The following is a 23703-nucleotide window of genomic DNA, read 5'->3' on the forward strand; positions in this document are numbered from 1 at the left end:
CTAGGCCGGATAGCCCCATACGCCCAGAACATCATTGGCCCATACCAAAGAGGCTTCACTCCAGGCAAATCAGCAACAGATCAGATTTTTTCTCTGCGGCAAGCGATGGAAAAACTATTCGAATATGGACATCAGTTGTACCATCTTTTCATCAACTTTAAAGCCTGTGACAGCATAGTCAGGGTAAAACTACACACGGCCATGAGAGAATTCGGTATCCCGACGAAACAAATAAGACTGACTAGGCTGACCCTGACCAATGTGCGAGGCCAGATAAAAGCAGCAGGATCACTCAGAAGACCATTCGACATCAACAACGGTCTACGACAACGGGATGCGCTATCATGCATCCTCTTTAACCTGGCCCTCGAGAAAGTGATCCATGATGCTGATGTAAATGCAAAAGGTACGATCCTCTTTAAGTCCACCGAAGTACTGGCCTATGCTGACGATATCGACACGATGGGAAGAACCACCCGAGACGTACAAACTGCCTTCATCCAAATCGAGCAGGCGGCGCGAGATCTTGGGCTACACATCAATGAAGGCAAGACCAAATATATGGTGGCAACGTCAGCACCGAAGACGAACCAACCAACAACATCAAACCGCACTGGTCAAACAGGAAGAGTAAAGATAGGAGAATACAACTTTAAGATCGTTGACAATTTCTCCTATCTAGGGTCAAAAATCACAACCGATAGCAGCTACGTTGAGGAAATTCGCGCACGGTTGTTGTCAGCCAACAGAGCGCTTGAAACGTCTCACCATAGGGTCAAAGCTCTTACTGTACAAGATCTTGCCAGTTCTCATGTATTCCTCGGAAACTTGGGCTCTTAACAAGAAAAATTGCGAACTCTTGGCCGCGTTCGAGAGAAGAATCGTCCGAAGAATTTTTGGCCCCCTACATGAGGATGAACGATTCCCTAGCCTACACAATGACGAAATCTATGAGCGATACCATGACCGTCCGGTTGTGGATAAAATCCGGCTCAATAGGTTACGGTGGGTGGGTCACTTAATCCGTATGGATGAGGATGACCCCACCCGGAAAGTCTATACGGGCAACATCAATGGTAGAAAAAGAAGACGAGGCAGACCCTGCCTAAGATGGAGCGATGGCGTAGATCAGGACGCCAGACAGCTTTTAGGGATATCGAATTGGTGGACCTCGGCGCAAAACCGGAATGTCTGGAGTTCCTTATTAAGGCAGGCCTAGACCGGATACCGGTTGTTGCGTCGTTTATGATGATGAAAATACCCAGTGGTCAACTCGTGGAGTTAGGATTAAATAGCAGAGCTGCCGGTGTTAAAATACAAGAGACGTATCACAGGATTTGTGCTAGCCATGTACCAGGCGATTGTTTCACCCGACAAAGAACAAATCTAAGAAACTGGAGGACGTGGTCACTGAACCCAGGCGGTTTGAGGAAAACGAAACAAGGCTATAGTGCGAAGACGAAATAAAAGCGTCGATAATTAAATAACTTAGCAATGCTTGAGTATACCATATTCAATGAGGCATTGGAATGAGAGTGGATTCAACGGACGATTTACTGGCTCGTATCGAATAATGGCATAAACAGATTAATAGGGTAGTAAGGAGGAAAAAACCGGCATGGGTGAAATTCATGCGAGCCTCTCGAAATCGAATAATTAATCTAATTTTATTAAAGTTTCTCTATCATGTATCTTCGTAAAGCGGATTTTACTGAATCTGGGGTTAATTCTGTCCTCCTCTCCGCTTTCCCCACCCCGTCCTGTGTCCAACGGGAATTTTCCTTTATTGTGAAAATTTTCTACAATGAGTTTTCAATTAATACCATTACCTACCCCCTAGAACACAACAGAGATAACATTCCCAAAAGATGTGGGCCAATTCATAGAGTATGGCCAATGTACCTTCGAACCGGGGTGCTCCTACTTTGTTAAAGTGACAACAGAAAAGCGGCATATCCAGAGAAATTTAACGATGACATTACCAGGAGGTAGGTTGTTTATCAAACATTGTGTGCATACTTCTAAACGTTTATAAATTTCGTGTTTTCAGATTGCTACTTGGGAATCTGCTCGTGTAGGCACTTCAAAGATCTACCAATTCCTGACGTATCCGCCGGGATATTAGACTCAAATTCTCTAAACATCAGTTGGACCATTCCGCCACTGAAAAGCAAGTTACTCGAAAGAAATGTTACTCTGAATAGTGTTTTTATAAGGTGAGTTTAATATAAATGCATACATATGTACATATTAAGTAGAAATCTAAGATAACATGCAGATTTAAATTCAGAATATTTTCTCTAAAAAACCAATTTTGTATGTACACATGTGACCTGGCGTAGGGATACCACAAGTCGTTGACTTTTTTAGGGAGGCAGCGTGTAATATGGAGCTTGGTCAAACCGGTGAATAACTATTCCAAAGACGTTAGGTCAAACACAATATGAACCAACAAACATAATCTAGTAAATTCGGACGACGGTCCTGTTACTATATACATACATATGTTCATATGTGCACATGTATCGTTGACAAATGGAATTGAAATAATCCTCTTCCTGTCCAATGCGGATTCAGGTTAACTTTCAAAGTCTCCCTTTGTGTTGCTTCCGGGAGTTATTTACTTTTTGATCCTTATCACCCCCTGCCTTCGTTTTATTGAATCCTTGTTTATTTTGTGTTTTCTATGCTCCTTTTGTTCACCATATCCGTTGAAATATTTCAACGAGGGCCACACAACATTGGATCCATAAAATCTATTAATGGCACCCTGAATGCCTGAACGAACTTGTGATGTAAGATGTGTAAATGTGGGTATCCCATATATAAGTATATGCAATGAAGCAGCATATCGATATTCACCATGAGTGAGAAAGTAGTTTTTCCTAAATAATTTGGGGCATGTTTTGTTTTTAGTCAAAGGGGCAAAAACAGGCACAATTTTGTGTGTGTATTTGACGACACAGTTAAACTCTATCTCCTAAAACCAATGGTACATTTAGGTATGACATTCGAACAATATCGTGTACAATTTTCATGAAAAAATACTAAAAAATAAGCAATGGCAGCAATTATTCGGAAGCATCTCCGAAAAAAGTTGAGTTGCGGGGCTCTCATAACTTGGTGCTGGATCATCTTAAAATTAAACAAGTCGGGGAACCGGAAGCTGGGCGCTTCGAGTATGAAAGGTTTTGTTTGCTTCTTATGTGAGTATATTTGAGTGTAGAACTATCCCATTTGTACGTAGCCCGTTATGTGCCAGGTGTATTCCGGTTTCTTTCGACAGATGGCGTTCAATGTTTTGTGTCGGTGTTGGTCACACATATCTGTCATTTTATTTAGTTGGTGTCGAGTGTCTAAACTGCGTTGACGTTTCCCCAAGAAGTTTTATTGCGCGTCCAATATGTCGGCGTACGTACCAAATTTCGAGCATATGAGCCATACATTGCTTTTCATGTTCAATCAAGGAAAAAAGTGTCCGAGAGCCACTGTGCACTTGTGGAAGTTTATGACGATCGTGCATTAACACTTCGAACATGTAAAACATGGTTTCGACAATTCGAAAATGGAGATTTCGACCTGAACGACGCCCCACGTTCCGGCAAGCGAAAATCGTTTGATTACGCCGAATTGCAGGCATTATTCGATGAAGACAATACGCAAACGCAACGACAGCTTGCAAATACGTTGGGAGTTCAACAGCAAGTAATTTCGAAACGTCTGCGAGCCATAGGAAAAATTCAGAAGTGTGAAAAGTGGGTACCGCATGAACTGACCGAGAGACAAATGGAGAACCGAAAAGTGACGTGTAAAATGCTGCTTCAACGGTACAAAAGAAAGTCTTTTCTCCATCGAATTGTTACGGGCGACGAAAAGTGGATTGTCTTGGAGAACCCTAAACGCAACAAATCATGGGTGAGTCCAGGTGAAGCATCGACATTGACGGCACGACCAAATCGTTACGGTTTACACGGTAAAGTCAATTTTGAGCTACTGTAACTTTGTTACTAACAGTATGGTTTTGATCAAACTTGGAGATAACATGCTTCATATTATATTCCATACTACTACAAACTTTTATAGGATAAACTTAACGGGGATTTTTACTTAGCAAAGCCCCCCCCCCCCTAAATCTCAACGTAGAAGGGTATTACTCAGTGCATATCTGGTGTTCACAGTTCCCGCCTTCTTACCAAACTTCGTGTCAATCGGTATAGCCGTTTCTGGGAAAACTGCGTGTGACAGATAGACAGACAGATGGACAAGCAGACAGACATTCCTGAGAGGAGTGGCCAGATCTCCCATCAGACGCGATCCCAGCTGGCGGACTGGGCATACCTATTGATGTGTAAATATGTGTTCATGCACTTTTCTTTTCTGACTGTGCATGGGGTAGTATTTGCTCTTCTCTGGTGCGTGGACCAAAATGGCTATGGATAGGGATACCCAGAACATAAAACCACCACCTCGGTGGTGGACAACTTGGCAACCTTGGAATATAATGTTACAAGCGATTTGGATCTGGAGAAGGAGGTGTTCAAGCGAAGTACGACCTTATCGAGAACACCAATAACAAGACCAAACAAAGATGAGCTGAAAACAGATTGTTGGACGACAAAAACCGTAATAACACCCACCGTATATATTCAAGAAGCGCGACAGCAGGAGGAAGGGATCCATTCAAAAGAAGCTCGTCAACTTTGAGATCTCCACAAATGCCAAAGACGATGAAGGATAAAGTACAGGCAAGGTCAATAAACGCCAAAAGTGAAGGAGCGTATAAAAGGAGTAACCCTGCCGGGGATTATAGGGAGCAGTGTCCGGATCCGGAGGAATTACTATTCACCCAGCTTGGAGCAAAAATAGTTGAACTGTCCGAGTTTATCAAGGACAAACACAAAGTACACCAAGCCATAAAGAATATGGTTTGGGCTATTATAGTCCTCTATAATAGATCGCAGATATTCCTCCAAGAATAATAAGGATACGCCAAACCTCGCTGTGCCAACAGTGTCACAAGCGACCCAAGTGACGCCTAACCGTACTATTATTGAGTCACGGCGAAATAAATGAGTACGTGAAAAAGAGGGGGATCCTATAAATAATCAGCAGACGCCTGAGAGAAAAAAAGGCGGACAGGACATTCTGAAAACCAGCACCAACAGCTCAAAGGAGGAAAGCGTACAGCGAATGTAAGAAACTCGATCGGCGTTGCGAAGCCCAAGACAATGGAAACGATGGATGGACAAAGTTAGCAACAAAGAAGCGGAAAGAAAAGCAAAAGTGTGAATTCGTCCAGATGCAATTGTTATCTCCAGTAAGGACAATCTGTCCTACGTGGAGATACTCAAAAAGGTCAAAGCTGACCCCGAACTAAAAGATCTGAACGGAAAGGTGAACAGATTCCGAGAAACCCTGAAAGGGAATCTCATGTTCGAGCTGAAAAGATCCAGCGTAGGCAAAACTGATGACTTTCGCACTCAAGCGAAAAACTCACTTGGGTAGAATGCCGCAGTGCGTGCCCAAAAGCATGAGATCTATATACAATCTAAGAATCTCGATGAAATGACATCGAAAGGAGAAATTTGTGCTGCTCTGAAGGAGCAATTCAAGTTGAAAGAACTTACCAAGGAGACAGACTCCTTGTGGGCTTACGAAAAGCCTTTGGTGGTACTCAAGGGGTCACAATACGAATACCAGCGGAGGCAGCGTAGATGTTCTTAGCTGCCGAAAGGGTTCGGATTGGATGGGTTGTCTGCCGTTTAAGAGAACAAACTGCACTAAAGAGGTGCTTTAAATGCCTCATGTTTGGGTACTTCGCGAAGGCATGCACCAGCAGCATTGATCGATCCGATTGATGCAGAAGGTGTGGGGAGAAAGGCCATACTACTAGAGAGCGCAATAGGGACCCCAAACGCCTATTGTGCGAAGTAAAACAGGGACAGGATAACCGGCATATTTTCGGAAGTGGCAAATGTCCGGAATTTAGGAAGGCGCTCACTGCGATGAGAAAATGAGTTTTATTCAAATAAACCCGAATCATTGCAGGGTCGCTCAGGATTTACTTGAGCAGACTACGTTCGAATCTGAGATGGAAATTGCCATCATAAGTGAACCGTATAGAAACCGTCACGGTGGCATATGGGTCACAGATTCGACTGGTGGAGCGACGATGTGGGCTTGCAGTCGACAGGCCATACAATGTACTGCAAGTCAGGCAGCCAGTGGCTTTGTGTGGGCGAAAATAAGTGATGTATATGTATACAGCTGCTACGCCCCATAAGTTTGACACTGTCTGAATTCGAGCAAATGCTGGATAATATTGTTCTCGACGCAAGGGGACGAAGTCCAAAGCTGATTGCTGGTGATTTCAGTGCTTGGGCCCTAGAGTTGGGTAGTAGAGAATCAAATGGTAGGGGGCGCAGTTTATTAGAAGCTTCCGCTAACGACGGTGCTGTAAACACCTTCCAGAAAGGGGGTCAGGCTCGGTTGCAGACCTGGTCTTTGTCAGCCCTGGCGCGTGGTATGTCCTGGTGCGTTAGCGAACGCTATACCCACAGCGATCACCAGGCAGTCTTCTATGAGACAAGTGTCGAGCCACAGGGTAAAGAGCTATCATGCCCGAAACCGAAGAAGATTTCAGGCTAGTCTGCAAAATCTTTGGATGAGCAGACCTTCGTAGAGGTGTGGTTACATCAACCTGATAAAGCAGGCGCCTCCACGGAAAGAGCCGTCCATCTGGCTCAATGCATCGCCAAAGCATGTGACGCGTCCATGCCTAGGAGGTGCTCATTCCCACGTAGAAGACCAAACTACTGGTGGAATGATGAACTAACCGGTCTTCAATCAGCCTGCCCCGAGCCAGAAGAGCAGCTCAGAGGGCGGTAGGTGGAGTCGTCCAGGGACAGAAAGAGTGCTCCTTTAAAGCAGCCCGCAAAACCCTCAAGCTCGCCATCCAGCGAAACAAGAGGGAATGCTTTAAGGAGCTCTGCTCAGAAGCGGACGTACACCCATGGGGGAGAGCTTATGAAATCGTGATGGGACGATTCAGAGGCCGTTCATCGCCGGAGATCACGTGTTCCACCCTCTTGCTGAAATTCATCCAGAGGTTATTTCCCCAACAAGAGAAGAGCACCGACACATTCCAATCACTTTTGAATGTGACGGAAATTCCGCCAGTCACCAGAGACGAGCTGCTGGAGATCTGCGGTAGAATAGGAGATAATAAAGCACCGGATGGAGCACCGAATAAGGCCCTTAAGCTTGCTGTGAAATCCAGGCCGGATATGTTCGCTGAGTTGTTCGAAGCGTGCATGTCCGAAGCAATATTTCCAGCGGCATGGAAGCGACAGAAGTTGGTGCTTCTGCCTAAGCCTGGTAAACCTCCAGGTAAACCATCGTCATACCGACCCATATGTCTTTTGGACACTGTGGGGAAAATGTTAGAGCGGGTAATCTATAATAGGTCACTACCGGTTATTGAGAGCCAAGGCGGCCTTTCAGATTGGCAGTAGGGGTTCCGTAAAGTCGAATCAACCATTGATGCCATCAAATTGGTTACCGGCTTGGCGAAAGATGCAATCCACGGAAAGGGTAGTACCAACAAATATTGCGTGGCAGTAATCTTGGACGTGCAAAATGCATTCAATTCGGCCAATTGGAATCTAATACGCAAACCCCTAGCGAAGGTTGGCATTCCCGCCTATCTCGCTGCTATCGCCGATAGTTACTTAACTGAAAGAAGGCTCTGGTATGACGGACCCCAGGAGTACGTTATTTCCGCGGGTGTCCCGCAGGGCTCCGTAGTGGCCCCAATACTGGGGAACATCATGTGCAACAATGTATTTAATCTTCCCCTTCCGGAGGAAGCCACAGTCGTGGGTTACGCTGACGACATAGCGCTGGTTGTTGTCGCAAAGCATCTCGAAGATGTTGAGTTATACTCAAGCGAGGCAATCAGTGCTGTTAAATGTTGGTTAGAGAGCTCTGGTCTGATACTTCCGGAGGAAAAAACAGATGCGGTTCTCATCACGAAGCGCCGGAAAAAAAATTACGCCTGTGTTAGAATCGGGAATCATATCATTACTTCCAAGCCGACCATCAAATACTTGGGGGTGGTGACAGACAGGAAGTTCAGCTATAAGCAACACGTACAGCATGTTTGTGATAAATCATCCACTGCTAGTATGGCCTTGGCGCGGATGATGTCGAACGTTGGAGGGCCACGGCATACCTCTAGGTTGCTTATAGCCAGGGTGGTGACCTCAATCATGCTCTATGCGACCCCAGTTTGGAGGGAGGGGTTGCGGATGGTAGTTGATACTAGCAAACTGAATGCAGTCTACAGGAGGACAGCTCTGAGGGTATGCTCTGCCTTCAGGACTGTTTCAGATGATGCAGCATTCGTCATCTCTGGAATGATGTCGATTGAAATCTTGGCAGATGAAGAACCCTGAGAGGGAGAGATCCATAAATCGATGGCAAGAGCGGTGGGAACGCTCGGGAAAGGGTCGGTGGACTCACAGGCTCATTCCTGCCATCAAGGAGTGGTTGGAGAGACGACACGGTGATATTAATTATAATCTCATCCAGTTTTTCACGGCGCATGGAGGATATCGCCAATATATATATAGAGATATATAGAGCATATATTCTTCCACTGTCCGAGATTTGTGGAAGAAAGGAGGAATCTAGAGGAGACTCCAGCAGAGCCGCTGGTACCAGAAAAACTGGTGGCGAAAATACTAGCAAAACAAGAGAATTGGGATCGGGCAACTGCATGATCGTATCTATCCAAAATGAACTGCGAAAGGCAGAGGAGAGGAGAAAAGCGCGGTCACGTACGCGTATAGAAGAAACCGGATTAAGCTAGAATGAGCTGACTGCGGCCCGTGATGTAATAGCTTATGGTGGTTCCGCGGGGCAGGGAGTGAATCGAGGGTGGTTTTAGTGGGTAAAAATCCCACACACTGGTGTGCCCAGACCAGTGTCTTTTGAAGATTTCCACCTCCTCTAAAAAAAGAGACTGCAGAGTCAGAGTAGAATACCTTCTACTAACAGCAATGGACAATAGATTATTCACCTGGGAGGAAATGGTTGTTCGAAGTACTGGTTCGCCCAGAAGCAGGTCCACAAATAAACATGTGCCTCCTCAGACGGGATTGCTTCCCATCAAGTTGACCCTAATAGAACACTACCACCAAAGAGGAGGGCAGCCAGATGAATGGATGGCAATACCCATCAGAGAAGGGTTTCCACTCCTGCGGATCGGGATGATAAGGCCCTTTTTCCAAAGATTCTGCATTCTTCTTGAATTTTATTATACAAAGATTATACAAACCTCCCTCTGTGTGCATTGTTAAGTTAACAAGACCAGGACCGACATTGGTGCCAATAAGGAACTCAACTAAGGAGGGCATAAGAAGAGGAATTGCCAGAGATTCGGGGCAGTTTGTATCTAGAAGAGGCGTAGGGGGCAGAGTATTCGAGGAAGTAAATACAGAAGAGATGTAAGAACAGGGAAGGTTGCAGAATTGTTGCTGGCAGTTGGTAGTCAGCAAAATTGATGATAGAAGAAAGGGATTGGATGGGGTTACCGCAATAACAAACGTGGAACCAAAACGGTTCGAAACCACCACGGGCAAGGGCGGCCTCGACACTCACTAAGTATCTCTTATGCGCTTTTTCAATCATAAACTTCACAACCTTCCTCCGTAATGCATGCTTCAGGCGGATGGATCTCCGTAGTTGGGTAAGAATATGAACAAGGAGGAGAAGAAGGTACATAACCGGAGAGGAGATCGGATAGGATATTGTCAAAGGTGCGAAGGGATTGATCACAGATTGAGATTGAGATAATACGTGATCCCAGTGGATTGACGCTAAAGCTGAGTTGAGACCGTCGTTGGTTTTGCGGAAGTTGAACTTAACAGATTTATTCGCAGCTTTGCAGTTTGATCAAAACAGTTGCACTTCAGATTTAATAAGAGGGGTGGGGGGTTTTTAACGTCAATTTTGTTTTATCAGATGGTAATGTGCAAGGATATAAAGAGAGGTGGTGGTTGGGGAGGTTTGAAAGGAAGAGATCGAGAGTGCGGGGCAATGTGTTTTTGGCGGTATTGAAATTCAGGGGAAGAGCAAGTGTTCATCAAAGAACCAAATAGTAGAGAAGAGTGAGAGAGATTGTTGGAAGAAATTGAAAGACTAGGATGTTTAAAATTTCCGCAGAGCAAGAAAGAGAGAGAAGGGAATTTTATATTAAGGAGTTCTGATAAACTGTCAAACAATTCTCTGAGGGAGCTGGGCGAGGAGACATGTAGGGCAACACAATCATAAGGAGAGCCAGACGAGGAAAAGACAGTTTCAGTGCGGGGTGCATCTTTTATTGCAATTAGGACCCCACTGCGTGGACTTAGGTGATGCAGCTCGGTCCCTGCCGCAGCAGAAAATGAGGTACTCTACAGAGAGCTCGGAATTTACTATATTGTCGTTCAGCCAAGTTTAGCCACAAATTGATACGCTTGTACGACTCAATGAATACTCCTTCAGGCCAGAGAGAAGGATTGCCGATTAAAACAAATTCGTCGGAATAGGTAACTTTGGCAGAGCTATCACCCGGTCGGGATTGCTGTCTTTTGTTAGTTTAATGCAGAACAATGGTGAAAGTTAACCAAGTTTGCCCTTAACCACGTCCGTAGAAGTAGCGAACGCTAGCCCGAAAATAAACAACTTTTTTGGTGGGAAGGCCACCTTTAACCCGGATCCATTGGCATGGGTGGATGAGGAACAAAGTGACCTGCTGAAGAGGCTGCAGATGTTGTCCCGTTGAAAGTGCGGGGAGCGAGATAGAATCGAAGACTCGGTAGTCCATTACTCATTGCGTAAGGGTCGTTGATTCAGAGATTCAGACCCAGTTCAAACATCTCTGATACAGGAAGGCATTGCAGATTATAACTCCGAGATGGGCCTTTAAGTGGAGCTAAACGAAATCAACGCAGCCTGACATCAAATAATTAAATAAACAATTAATTAACTCAGTCGTTAGACTATAAATGGAAATTATAACTTGGATAGTTGCTAATCAGCAAATTTCTACCCGTGTTAGTCACTATTCCGTTTACGATGTAGCATTGTCGACCTCATCTTGAGTGGGAAAGAATATGTATGTAGTCTTGACACCAACTGATGTACAAAAGTTTACTTAGAAATGGCAATTATTTCAACCGCTTCGGGGCCATGTTTGGCAGGGTCGGATCCCTGGCTATTTATACTTATGAGAGTTTGAGGCAGGTTTTATTCATAACCTCAGTCTTCAACTTCCTAGAAACTAATGATGATCATTTTCCGTATTTTTAGTATTTCGCAGGGCAATACGCAATTACTCACTTGGGGCGGTAAACAGAGTTCCATTTACAGCCACTTTTATCCTCTAAATTTAACAACATACAACCATTCAACAACAAGCAAACATCATTTCAATTTGTCAACAAAACTTGTTCCCGGGTCTTACTACATAATAAGAGCTCATATTGTCGATGTGAGAGGCTGTAGAAGTCGAGAAAGTATCTTCACGCTGCCGGGTAAATATAACTCAAAAGTTAGATGTTTTATATTTTCCTAAAATTTGAAATCGTATCTTTCGCAGTTCGTGTGACAAAGAATGAATCCAGACAGTCAACAGAAAGCACGAGTTCGGTAAGTTTTAATATTAAATTTCAGCGAAGTAAGTCGATCCGGGTCGAGAAAGGACCTGAAGCGTTTTTATGAATGCGTGGTTCCGAAAAGGAAGTGTTAGGCGCCTTTCTAAATAGTTAACCCTTCCTTCCTTCTCTTCTTCTTTCGCTCTCTAAGCAGTCCATGAACCTGTGTTGAATCTGTAGCTCTTGCTTTCATGATGAATCCACTCAAATTACCTTGGTAACACGTAGTCGATAAAAGGTGACGAATGTTTGGAAGTTTTGCATGCCAACCACTCTTGGTTTACCGGCAATTATAATTTCTGCAGAATTTTATTGCATTCTAGGCAATAGCCTTTCTATATTTCCTTAGAAAAACTCACCTTTCCATGATTGGAAAGTGACTGAGCTGCTAGAAATCGTCCTGCGGCAAGTGGATATGTCCGCTGTCTCTACATTTGCTGTTGCTATGCAGATTATTCAGGATTTTTGCCTTCACATATTGCTGAATGGCAATAGGATCACAAAAGCGTTTAGCGTCCAACTTGGAAACAGGACATTAAATGTAGAAACTCAGCATCATCTCGAGTACGTAGCACACAAGCCTGCTCTTGATGTGGGATTGCTTTGCTCCTTGATGCCTCCGGAGAATAACAGCGCTCACACTGATATCACTCAGGATGACTCTCGAAAAATGGATGTTACGCATTTGCCTATGTCGCCAATGATACGATAAAATGGCCACACGCGTTTGTTCTACATACAAAATTCCGAAAATGTTGGCTGATGAACAAACACGGCCCACCGTGAATTTCTCTTCTTTTCCACTGTTTAATCATATACCATAGAATGAATCTGCTGTATGATTAGCAGATGTAACTTTTCCTCGAAAATACTATCAACTTGGAAAATACGACTCTACAATTTAATCTTTGACTCTTCAATGAAACAGGTAAGGTTCTTTAGGCAATCCGGATTACCATTTTTGAAGAGAGATTTCAGTGAATTGAATCCCTGGAAATTCATGTACTTGGCGCCCTTGTTAAAAATATGGTCATTATTTGTCCCACATGTGTCGCATTAGACCGAGCTCCAATTTCGGAATGTTTGTTATAAAAGTGGGTGGTGATTAATCTGTTGCTAACTTTAGCCTGCCTTGTCTCTAGATGAGGAGAGCTTAAATACAGTTAACCATATATCTACCTTTCAAAATTTCAACACAGAAATATCCCTTATTCGACGAGTTCTGTTTGTAGCGCTCACATGACTCCTTCTAAGCTTAGTCCTTAATTATCTATGAGGCATCCTAAATTGTCGGAGCTAGGTCTACTGGTCTTTCATAAATGTGCGCTTTTCTCGCTACTAAATTTGCTTATCGCCAGTGCGACTTACCTGCGATCCTTAATGCCGATAGTTCCAGGAATCGACGATAGTTCTTTGGCAGCGTTAATAGGATAATGTGATCCTGGCTTTGCTAAGATGGCGTGTATCCGGAATTAGTCTCTTTGGTATCTTGGCTGGGTAATATGCATTGAACCTGTATTAGTAGACCGCATTGCCCCGAGTAATCGCTGATTAGTTTGTGACTCCCAGCATCCGCTAACCGTAGGTCAGACCTCAGACGACGGGGGTTGATTCAAACGCCTGGCTAGACTCTATGATGACCGCAGCCAAATACATGAGAAGTTTTTGAAAGCGATGCGACGTCAGTGCTAATGTTTCGCAAGGAAGCTTAGATGAAATCGTTGATACTGGACGGATGGCCTAGAACTTAACCCAATTGGGAGCCCGGTTGACTACCTTTACGTGTCTGAGTTCGAGAGGAAAAGATTATTAGTATGCAATCTTCCTCCAAAAACGTGGGAAACTGTTTGATGGAACTGGAAGTGCTACTGGACCATGTTTCCTTCTACAGTGTATGACATGAATAGCAGTAAGAGACGAATAAAATGCGGATTCAAACTGGACTAGGAGGGAAAGAGGGAAGATACCTCTGGAGAAGACTTCATCTAGATAATCTCAAGGGCACAAAAGAGAAGACGAAATAGGACAAGAAGAAACAGTCCGCTGTGCTGATAGAAAACCGATTATCATACCAAAGTCAGCATAGATTTAAGTGGCTTTGTTGTGAGTTGCCAAACAAAATGCGGGAAAGTTCTTAAAAGTGGGAATATCAAAATTGAATGGCTAATATGTAGAATACAAGTCGCTTCAGCAATCATAAAGTGTTACAAGTCATTGAACTATTGGCACACATCTACAACCTACTGGAGGCCAGAAGAGGAGAGAGCAGCCTAACGTAAATATTGCTCATAGGTATGTAGGTCTCGAGTAAAGATTTGTAAAAAAAAGCAGAATTGCGTTCTCTACAGGGATCCTGACGCGGCTAGTGAGCACGTTGCATATACTGTAGGCTTAAGGCAATATATGGTCTTCAGGGCAGGGCTCGAAAGATTTAGGATGTGGCCAACAGGATCCGTAGTATTAAAAGTCGGATCCGGCACCCAGATTGCATAGTAAGTATTCGTGACGCAACGTTCTCGTCAGAATCACATGCGTCGTCTGTGCTCTGGAAGACTTCTTAGCAAGCGACCAGCAATAGGTTCGAAGTGGTCGAACTACCTCGCGGCGAACACTGTAAATGTGGTTTCCCGGCCAGCGGAGTATCGCGATGGTGAACACTAGAAGTTTTCCTCGCTTCGGTGGACGTTACAAGCTTTCTATGAATTAGTGTGGTTCAAGCAACCACAAGAAGGCATGAAACTAGAACGACCGGAAAAAGATGAGTTAAAATAAGACTTAGCACCGCGATCACTAAAAGCAAAGGTCGCTGCTGGCGGGAGCTAGTCGACGAGATAGATGGGGATCCATAGTCTCCATGGAAACTTTGTTCATTTCATGTGCATCGTGCGGGCATCTGTCCCTACGTATGATGTGGGTGAGTTTATGTCAACAGCCAGCGGAGATTGCCCACTTTCCCCCATGAAAGAGCTCGAAGGGACAGTCCGCTCTATAAAAGATAAGAAGGTGCCAGTACCCGATTGTATCCCGGCTGAGGTACACAAATTGTATTTCACCTTCTGGCCATATTTGTTGCTGTTCAATCCTTGACTGAAGGACCGTCTTTTTCCATGTCATTTGAAGGTGAAAAAAACCGGCTCTAACCAACAAAGGGAAAAGAGGCTCTGAGCTGTCATCTACATACCTAATACGCTGTATAATAAATAAATTACCCGAAAGGATACGTGCTGTCGGCGCTTACCCTATTGCTATTATTGCGGTTGTAGATGCTGTTTGTCAGGCTGGGTGTGCAACTTGTCGGTCTCGGCGGGTAAACTTCGAATGCACCGGATACCTTGAGCAATCAATTCTCGGCCGAGATATGGATTTTGGAGGCTCATCAGATTTATATTGTCCCACGAAGAAATATTTGAACGACATGCTATCCACGTTACTAGAAAATCTGCATCCAATTCCAATTGCGTTTTCAACCAGAAAGGGGAGTGCAAAAACTCTGATAATGAGATCAAGTGGAAACCCGACCACGACCGGTCTGTCAGTGCCTCTGTTGCCTAATTCTTCTAGGAAACTGGAGAAAAAGGCTCGGCAGAATGAAAATTCAGCCCCTTCTCTTCTAGCTTTCACATTAAACCACAATTATGGCAGGCAAACTAACTTGCAGCATGCCAAAGCCTAAATATTTCTGGTGCAAGAGCCATGCGTTCGATTTAACAAAATCTGTGATATTTTTGGATAATTCCGTAGAATATATAACGACAAAATTTATGAGTGATGCCCCGACCATCTGGTTGTGGATAAAATCCGGCTTAACAGGTTGCGGTGGGCAGGTCACTTACTCCGCTTGGGTGAGAATGATCTAACCTGGAAAGTTTATTAGGGATTTTGAATTGGTGGACTCCGGCGTGAAACCGGGAAGGCTGGTGTTGCTTATTAAGGCAGGCCTAGACCGGGTATCGGTTGCTGCACCTTTGATGATAATAATAATAATAATAATCGTTGGCGCAACAATCCATATTGGATCAAGGCCTTGAAGTGTGTTAGAGCACTTCATTCAAGACCGTAACGGTACACCACAGTACACTGTGGGAGGCAATGTGGTCAGCATTGCGCTCGCCCGAGATTATTACCCTGATTTGACTCAGGTACTCATTCACAGCTGAGTCGACTGGTGTCCGACATCCAATCACGATAACAAATTCTTTGATGATAATGAGGCTAATATATTGAAAAAGTTAAGACGGCTGGTGTGAAATCCTCAAGACCGAGAGCCTATCAAAATTTGTTAGAGGTTATTATGCTGATATCAAAATTTGTTAGAGGTTATTATGCTGAGACCGTTCTGTTCCCAGGATCTAATTACGGTGAACAAAAGATTATTGGCAAGAGGAGACACGTCACTAACCCTATGATTCTTTGTGTCCTCCGCCGGCTCAAAAACTAAAGGGTCTGGTAGTGTATAAAGAATCAAGTGGCCTTCAACTCTGAATAGGTTGTAGTATACATGCTCAAGTAAAATAAAAAATTCACAAAACTGTTGTCGTTTTCAATTTACTAAATTTTATTTACCGCAAGTATGCATATTTTGGTGACTACTTGTCGTCTCCTTCATTGCTTTCGCTTTGGGCATTTGTTCGGGGAGTAGTAAATGGAGTCTTATATGAAAGAAACTATTTGATTTTACTACTTCAGTTAGTCTCATGATTGCCATGGGGCCAAGAAAAAGTGAAGTAAATAGTTTAAGAATCTTCACTTCAATCTATTCAACCTTTAAGAGTTGATTAGAAACCGACGTGTGCTAGATGAAGCCTCGCTTTCTGACCACCGCTACATACTATTTAACCCAAGGAAAATGGATCTTACAAAAATTACTGAACTTCTTGTCAATTAAATGCAAGTCCCTAGGCGACTAAGGACTTGCTCCGTTTTATTCAGATTCAATCTAAGACCGTGTTGCATGAGGCGATCATTCCATTTCTGGACAAGTTGCTTAAAATCATTTATGCTATTAGACGCTGGGAAAACATCATCTGCGTAAAGCAGCGTATAAGGCATTGGACATTGGATGTGCCGTGTGACAGTATCTATAACAAGAATAAAGAGGAGTGGTGAGAGGGCGCTTCCTTAATGAACACCAACAGAGCCAGGAAGCGGTTTTCAAACGCGCGCCACACTTCGTACTTTATTTTTCGGATCATGATAGAACAATTGAACTCAGCGCACGACTTCTGCCGGCACTGATTGTTGTCGTGAAGCATCTACAGATAAGTTCGTCTGGCATACGGTCAAACGCTTGCTCCAGATCCAGAAATGCAATGTAAACAGGGCGATTCTTCTCGCGGTGTTTCTAACCGGTGTTTGTAATCAGATCGGGCGGTAATTCGAATATTCTGCTGGACTACCTTTGTTTTTTCATATTGGAGCTGTAGTACTTTTTTGGTGTTCTTCCTTCCTGAATAACCCGATTAAAGAATTTAATGAGCCACAGTGTTAGGACAGAGCACTCCGCTTTCCAGAACTTAGATGCGATGTTGTCAGGTCCTGTTGCTTTCGCCGATTTCATTCGTTTTATTGCTTCCTCGGCTTCAGTTGAGCTGACAGGTGGAAATGCTCCAAAATTCGGTAATGATTGTGGACGATGAAAAAATTCTTCCGTTGAAATCTGCTCGAAATATTCTCGCCATCTATCAGTCGCGGCTCGACAGCCAGTAAGCAAAGCACCGAATGTCCAGTTTATTGTAAAGATCTTTGTAAGGTCTGCTCAGGTGAAGACCGCTTTCTTTGCTTCCCGGTTGGCATTTTTATAAATTTGCCAATTTACAAGCGTTTTATCGTCGAGAAACTTGTGATAGCTACGTTTCTTTTCACGGACCTTCATTTCAACATCGTGTCTTTAATTTGGTTCCACGATTCTTCCACATTCGTAATGGTTGGTAATCACGTAAATGAGATCATTTCTTCTTTCTCCTCACGAAATCGCCACCATTTAATGCGCGGCGGACCAGTGCGTTCCTCACGCTGTTTTATCACTGCCTTGATTCCGAGGACGGCAATCAACGACCGATGTTGAGGTGCGATAGTCTCATAGGGAACGGCTTTGTGATTAGTAACGGTGGTAAAATGTCGGCATTTCATGAGAATATGGTCGATTTGCGATTAACCATGTGTTCATAAGTACAAGATCATGGGTGTCCGCAAAATCGATTATACGCTCGCCACCTTTATTGGGCGTTCCAAAGCCCTTTCCCTATGGCACCTGTTACCGTCTCCCTTTTCACCCACCTGATATATTCATTAGCGTTACAAGTCTTTTCATATTCGAGTTTCCAGAAGGCATCTTTTTCGGTATCAGGTCGACCTGTCTATGGTGCGTGCACGGTGAAGAAGTGAATAGTGCGATCAGCTGATATCAAATCGTTCGACTTCTTTAATGGTATCACGAAAACACTCTGAGATGACAATGTTAACTTTAACAATTTATAGCCATTTTTACCGCGTTCGCATTCAATGTCGCAGCTTTTGGCACCAGACCATCCGATTTCTTGCGAGTTCCTCGGTCTTTTCAATTAGGGTGCCAAAATTTTGCGTGCAGACATGTATTTGTAATTGGGGCTGACATTTTGAGTGTTTAAATTCCTGTCTTTCACCCAATATAAAACAGAAGATCATTTTCAAAGCTCTTTGGTTTGATACCCTACATGACCGTTTTCTATGGCAAACGCCCTACCCCCATTAACCCCAACACAAAATTATGCCACTGGGTGCACGTGGAGCGGTTCACAGACCACATATTCTTACCAATAGTTCGTCATGAATATGATAAATTTGAACTGCTATAACTTTAACGCTAATAACCGGATTTCTCCTAAGTTAAGAGGAGCTTTTCAGTCAATTTCCAAAAGTTGATAATATACTATTAGTAAGTTTATTGAGCAGATATCGGAATCGGACATATTTTAAGGCCTAGCGCATCATCCTGATTTTGTTCACATCTTTGGGTTTGGTAATTTTCTTGCTTCACTTTAAGTGTACACATTTTCACTCCCCACTTGCGTATTTTGCAATTCACATCAAAATTCACTCACACCACTTTCAGAAAGTACAAATCGACACTTTCCATTTGTCAAGGATGTGTGGACATGGGATTTTTGGTATAATAAATCACAACACGAGAATTTAAATAAACGGACACGCTTTATTCGAACTTATCGCTCTCGTTCCTCTCACTCGACTGACTTCACGGCAGGGTTGTACTTTCGGTGTCAGGGCTTGACAGCTCGGCCTCTCCTGACATTGAAATCGACCCGATTTCAGGTTCATCGTTTTCATCGGACTCCTCGTAGCAGTCAATCTCCGGACTCAAGTAACACCACGGCTTGAGCTTGTCACTCGTGTAGACAGAACTATAGCGTCGTCGACCTCGAATATCGGCAAGGTCCTCTATTACGTACCGGTCGTGTCGTAAAACCTTCGAAATTATATAGGGACCTTTATATTTTGGCTCCAACTTGTGCGATTCGCCTGTTGCGGTCGGAACGTTTTCCACAACCACAAGATCTCCTTCTTCGTACGTCGTAGGTGATTTGTGTTTCGCGTCGAATCTTAGCTTCCAACGTGTTTTTTCATTCATGATTCGTTCTGCAGCCTTCTGACGAATTTCGATTGATGTTAAGGTCGTCTCGGTATCGGTATCGTTTTCGTTGTTTAAGGCCTGGATCATTCGATTAGCAATTACATCTCGCAGTTCAAAATCGAAGACGATTCGATTCGGTGTAAATCCGGTTGTTGAATGTTTCTGGGAGTTTAAGGACCACTGGACCATGGGTAGTAAAGTGTCCCATTCGTGTCGGTTTTCCGTTGAGCAGCGCAGATGGGAGAGTATAGTTTGATTAACTCTCTCTACCTGCCCATTTGCCCGAGGCGTACGGACTGGAACCTTGATGTGAAGAATATCGTTACGATCGCAGTATTGTTCGAATTCTTTTGCTGTAAAGGCGCTGCCTCGATCACTGATAATTCGCTTCGGTAGTCCAAAATAAGCAGAAACGTCAATCAGGAGTGCTATAACGGATTTAGCGTTGGTGGTTCGGACTGCTCGCAGAATCGTATATTTACTAAAGGGATCACTAATAGCAATAATGTGATAGTTTCCCTTTCGACTACGTGGAAACGGTCCCAGATGATCAATGTGTAGACATCGGAAAGGGATCGGCTCGATCTCTTCGAAGTACATTTTTCCCTCACGTTTTCCGGTTGGTATCTTGTTGAAACAACATTCAACACACGACGCTAAATACGACTTCACATAGCGACGCATCATTGGAAACCAAAAATAATCTCGAAGTCTCGCCAGTGTTTTCTCGCAACCAGGGTGTCCAACATCATCGTGGTGACTGCGCACTACTCGCCAGCGCACAGGATTGGGTACGACAAATTTTAGGTCACTGCCCAAGCGTCGCATCAATCTCCCGTTTTTCAGTTTATAGTCAGTTTTAAGCTGCGATTCTTGTGTGGACTGTGTTTTTCCGGAAAGTACATCGATAATTCCCTTCAAAACTGGATCTTGACGTTGCATTGATGCTAACCAATCGTTTTCGTTTATCTCGACCACCATAATAAGATCGGCAACGGTATTGGGATGGGCAGATGGCTCGGCTGGCTTACGGCTTAATGCGTCTACGTGATGCATTCGGCTTCCGGAACGATGTGTGACTTCAAAATCATACTCTTGAAGTTTTAACCACCATCTGGCCACTCGATGATTTAATGGCGTCGTCGTTTTTGTACTCGATATCGCATTACAGTCTGTGATAACTCGAAACCTTTTCCCCAGCAAATAGAATCGAAAGCGTTCCAGTGATTCCACTATTGCTAACACCTCCAGTTCGTTGCTATGGTATTTCTGTTCTGCGTCTGAACACTGTCTGCTATAGTAAAATACGGCTCGCCATGTAAGTTGGTCTTCTGACTGCATGAGTATTCCGGCCAAACCAATCATGCTTGCGTCAGTGTGAACTTCGTGGAAGGACGTCGGTTTATATAGCGCCAACACTGGTTCTTCACTCAGATGCTTCTTCAGCAAATTAAAGGCGATTTCACACTCTTCGGTCCATTTGAATTCTCGAATTTGGTTTCTCAATAGAGACGTTAACGGCTTTGCTATTAGCGCATAATTTTGCACAAACTTTCGGAAGAAACCGGTAAGACCGAGAAAACTTCGAACTTCGGTAATTGAGGTCGGAGTCTGGAAATTCACAACGGCATTGATTTTACAAGTACCGGGCATGATACCATTTTCGGAGACGGTATGTCCTAAAAATTCTATTTTTCGAGCGAAGAATGTACACTTCGATGGTCGTAGGGTTAAGCCTTGGTTTTTCAGGATAGTCAATAATTCTCTCAGAAGATCCATTCCTTCAGCAATATCTCGGCAACCAATTATAACCTCGTCGATGTAGTTGATCACACGTTTCGATTTCATTTGTCTGATGATTCCGCTTATAACACTCTGAAACTCCATTGGAGCATTAACCAAACCGAACGGCATAACATTAAACTCATATTGGCCGTTATGAGTTATGAAAGCTGTATATTGCTTTGAGCTTTCAGTGAGTTCTATTTGATAGTAGCCAGAAAATAGATCCAATGTTATGAAGTAGGTACTGTCAGCAATTTGAGACATGATCTCATCGACAGTTGGCATAGGATACGGGCGTTTTCTTGTTGCTTCATTAATCGCTCGATAGTCGACGCACAATCTGTCTTCACCATTCTGTTTTTTCACCAATACGATGGGTGAAGAGTAAGTCGAGTTGCTGTGACGAATAATTTCATTATCTAGAAGCTCCTGTACGATACGGTCCACCACTTGACGTTTCGCTAACGGGATACGGTATGCGCGGCTTTGGATTGGTTTATCGTGTATCAGTTGAATATCCATCTGCTTCGTTTGACACCTTCCCATTTCAGGTATTGTTTCGGCAAAGCACTGTCGAAATTCCGTAATCATTTCGTTAAACTGTCGTTTTTCGTTGCTTGACAATTCTGTTTCAGGTTTAATATTTAACGGCTTAATAGTTTCGAAACGGCATCCATCGGAATCGATAATCATTCGACGGTTTTTACTCAGTAATACGTCAGAACCTAGTAGTAGCGCGTTAGGAATTAGATTGTCATTCACAACGTAAATAACAGCGTTGACAACGCACTCGTCTATGGTAATCACCGCATTTATTTTTTTATCACAAACGAACGAACCACCAGCAAATCCCTTAAGAATGATGGGGTCACACGGTATTGAGTTTCTTGCAACTGATTCGCGCACTAGAGTTCTGTCACTGCCCGGGTCAATAAAGGCATCGACGACCATATCGTCTAATAGAATGTTTTTCGTGATGCGACCGGTTTCCCGAGACACTTGATCTGGCACTCCGTCCGATACCACTTGATTAATATTGCGACTCGCGGGCAAGACACTTTTACAAAATTCAGTTGTATGTCCTGTCTTTGAACACTTTGCACATCGTTCAAGTCGCTGCGGCTGAGGGCAATTCACAGAAATATGTCCCGGCTTAAAACAATTATAACAAACACGGTTCGCGTTTTTCACTGGGGTAGCTGTCAGTTTTTTAATCGGTTCGAAATGTCCGTCGTTTTCCGGTTTTCGTTGCGATGCCTCTGGCAATCTTTGACGGTTCGCTAAAAATCGGTTTACCGCGTCTAACAATTCGTTCGTTGTTTGAAAATTTAATGGAGCGATGGCATTTTGAACAGGGCCATGATTCAGCCCACGTCGGATATACTGGATGATAGCGGCATCCGATGTTTGTCCTTTTCTTCCCTCGGCGTAAACTCGGTAGAAAAAGTCGATGACTGGTTCTGTCGGTTTTCGTATATACGAACTCATACGAAAATGAATGTCGGCTTCGTTCTCCACATGGGGAAATTCGCTCTCTAATGCTTCGGCAAAATCTTTTAAGTTTTCGAATATTAATCCACAAGAGTCGAACCACAATTTCGCCGGACCGTTGAGTTTCGTTTGTACTGCAAATACCACAGCGGCTTCGTTCCAGTTGTATGCTGTGGCTAGCTGTCGGACTCGTTGAATAAACGCTTTGGCGGTTAATGACGAAGTTTTTGTCGGTTCAAAATCAGGAAGAAGTTCAACGATATCTCTGATTGAATGAGAATGATTGAAATGATCGTCGGAGACGATTTTCTTAGGGATATCCGAGTTGTGCTTCTCCGATTTGCTATCAATTTTCTTTGAAAGGCTCTCGACTGTGGCTGCAAGCGAGCTCACGACATCTCGGAGCAATTTGAGCTCATTGCTTTCGTCTTCGATATCGAATTCGTCGGTGCCAGCGCCTTCAATAAGTCGTGTTACTAACTCGGCTTTTGTTCCTTTTGTCGATAAATCTCTCTCCCGTAGCAGTTCTCTCAATGTTCCTACTTTCAGAGATTCCGCTTTTATCAAAGGCATTCTGTTTAGAATGATGAACGGCACAATAAAAAAAAGGGTTTTTAAAACACAAGCGAACAAGGCGGCACTTCGTTTGTTTCCGTGAGTACGACGAAGAGACACACGGCGGTTTCGCGATGGTTGTTTCGAAAGCTAAACGAATATACAACGGCTTAGCAATATCTGTCGTTTGCTAAGCAGCGGCGTCGGCGTACGGTGGATTGTGACGATATTCGAATCGCCAAGTTTGTTTCGGTGAATAGAACGACAAACGGCAAAGATAGTCGGTGGCTGAGCGAATGTTATCGATGATTAAACAATGGCGGCGGCGGCGGTTGATCACGTCGAAAACGAAAATGTTACTTTTTGTTACTTTTCAATTTTACGATTACGATATTACGGCGATTGTGTATTTAACCAAAAGATCCCACTTCTGATCTGTCAAGGATGTGTGGACATGGGATTTTTGGTATAATAAATCACAACACGAGAATTTAAATAAACGGACACGCTTTATTCGAACTTATCGCTCTCGTTCCTCTCACTCGA

General features: G+C 43.7%; 1 protein-coding gene across 6 annotated transcripts in view; it reads left to right on the top strand.

The window, feature by feature from the left end:
* The window catches only part of LOC119654679 (platelet-derived growth factor receptor alpha), a 119563-nt gene that overhangs the window by 76273 nt on the left and 19587 nt on the right, over nucleotides 1-23703 (top strand). For all 6 annotated transcript variants that reach the window (XM_038060183.1, XM_038060182.1, XM_038060186.1 and 3 more), the window contains exons 6-9: nucleotides 1841-1988; nucleotides 2051-2216; nucleotides 11356-11579; nucleotides 11645-11694. In XM_038060183.1, the coding sequence (XP_037916111.1) occupies nucleotides 1841-1988; nucleotides 2051-2216; nucleotides 11356-11579; nucleotides 11645-11694 (588 nt within the window). The remainder of the gene's footprint in view (nucleotides 1-1840; nucleotides 1989-2050; nucleotides 2217-11355; nucleotides 11580-11644; nucleotides 11695-23703) is intronic.

This window comes from Hermetia illucens, chromosome 4, assembly GCF_905115235.1.
Source record: "Hermetia illucens chromosome 4, iHerIll2.2.curated.20191125, whole genome shotgun sequence".
NCBI classification, from domain to species: Eukaryota; Metazoa; Arthropoda; class Insecta; order Diptera; family Stratiomyidae; genus Hermetia; species Hermetia illucens.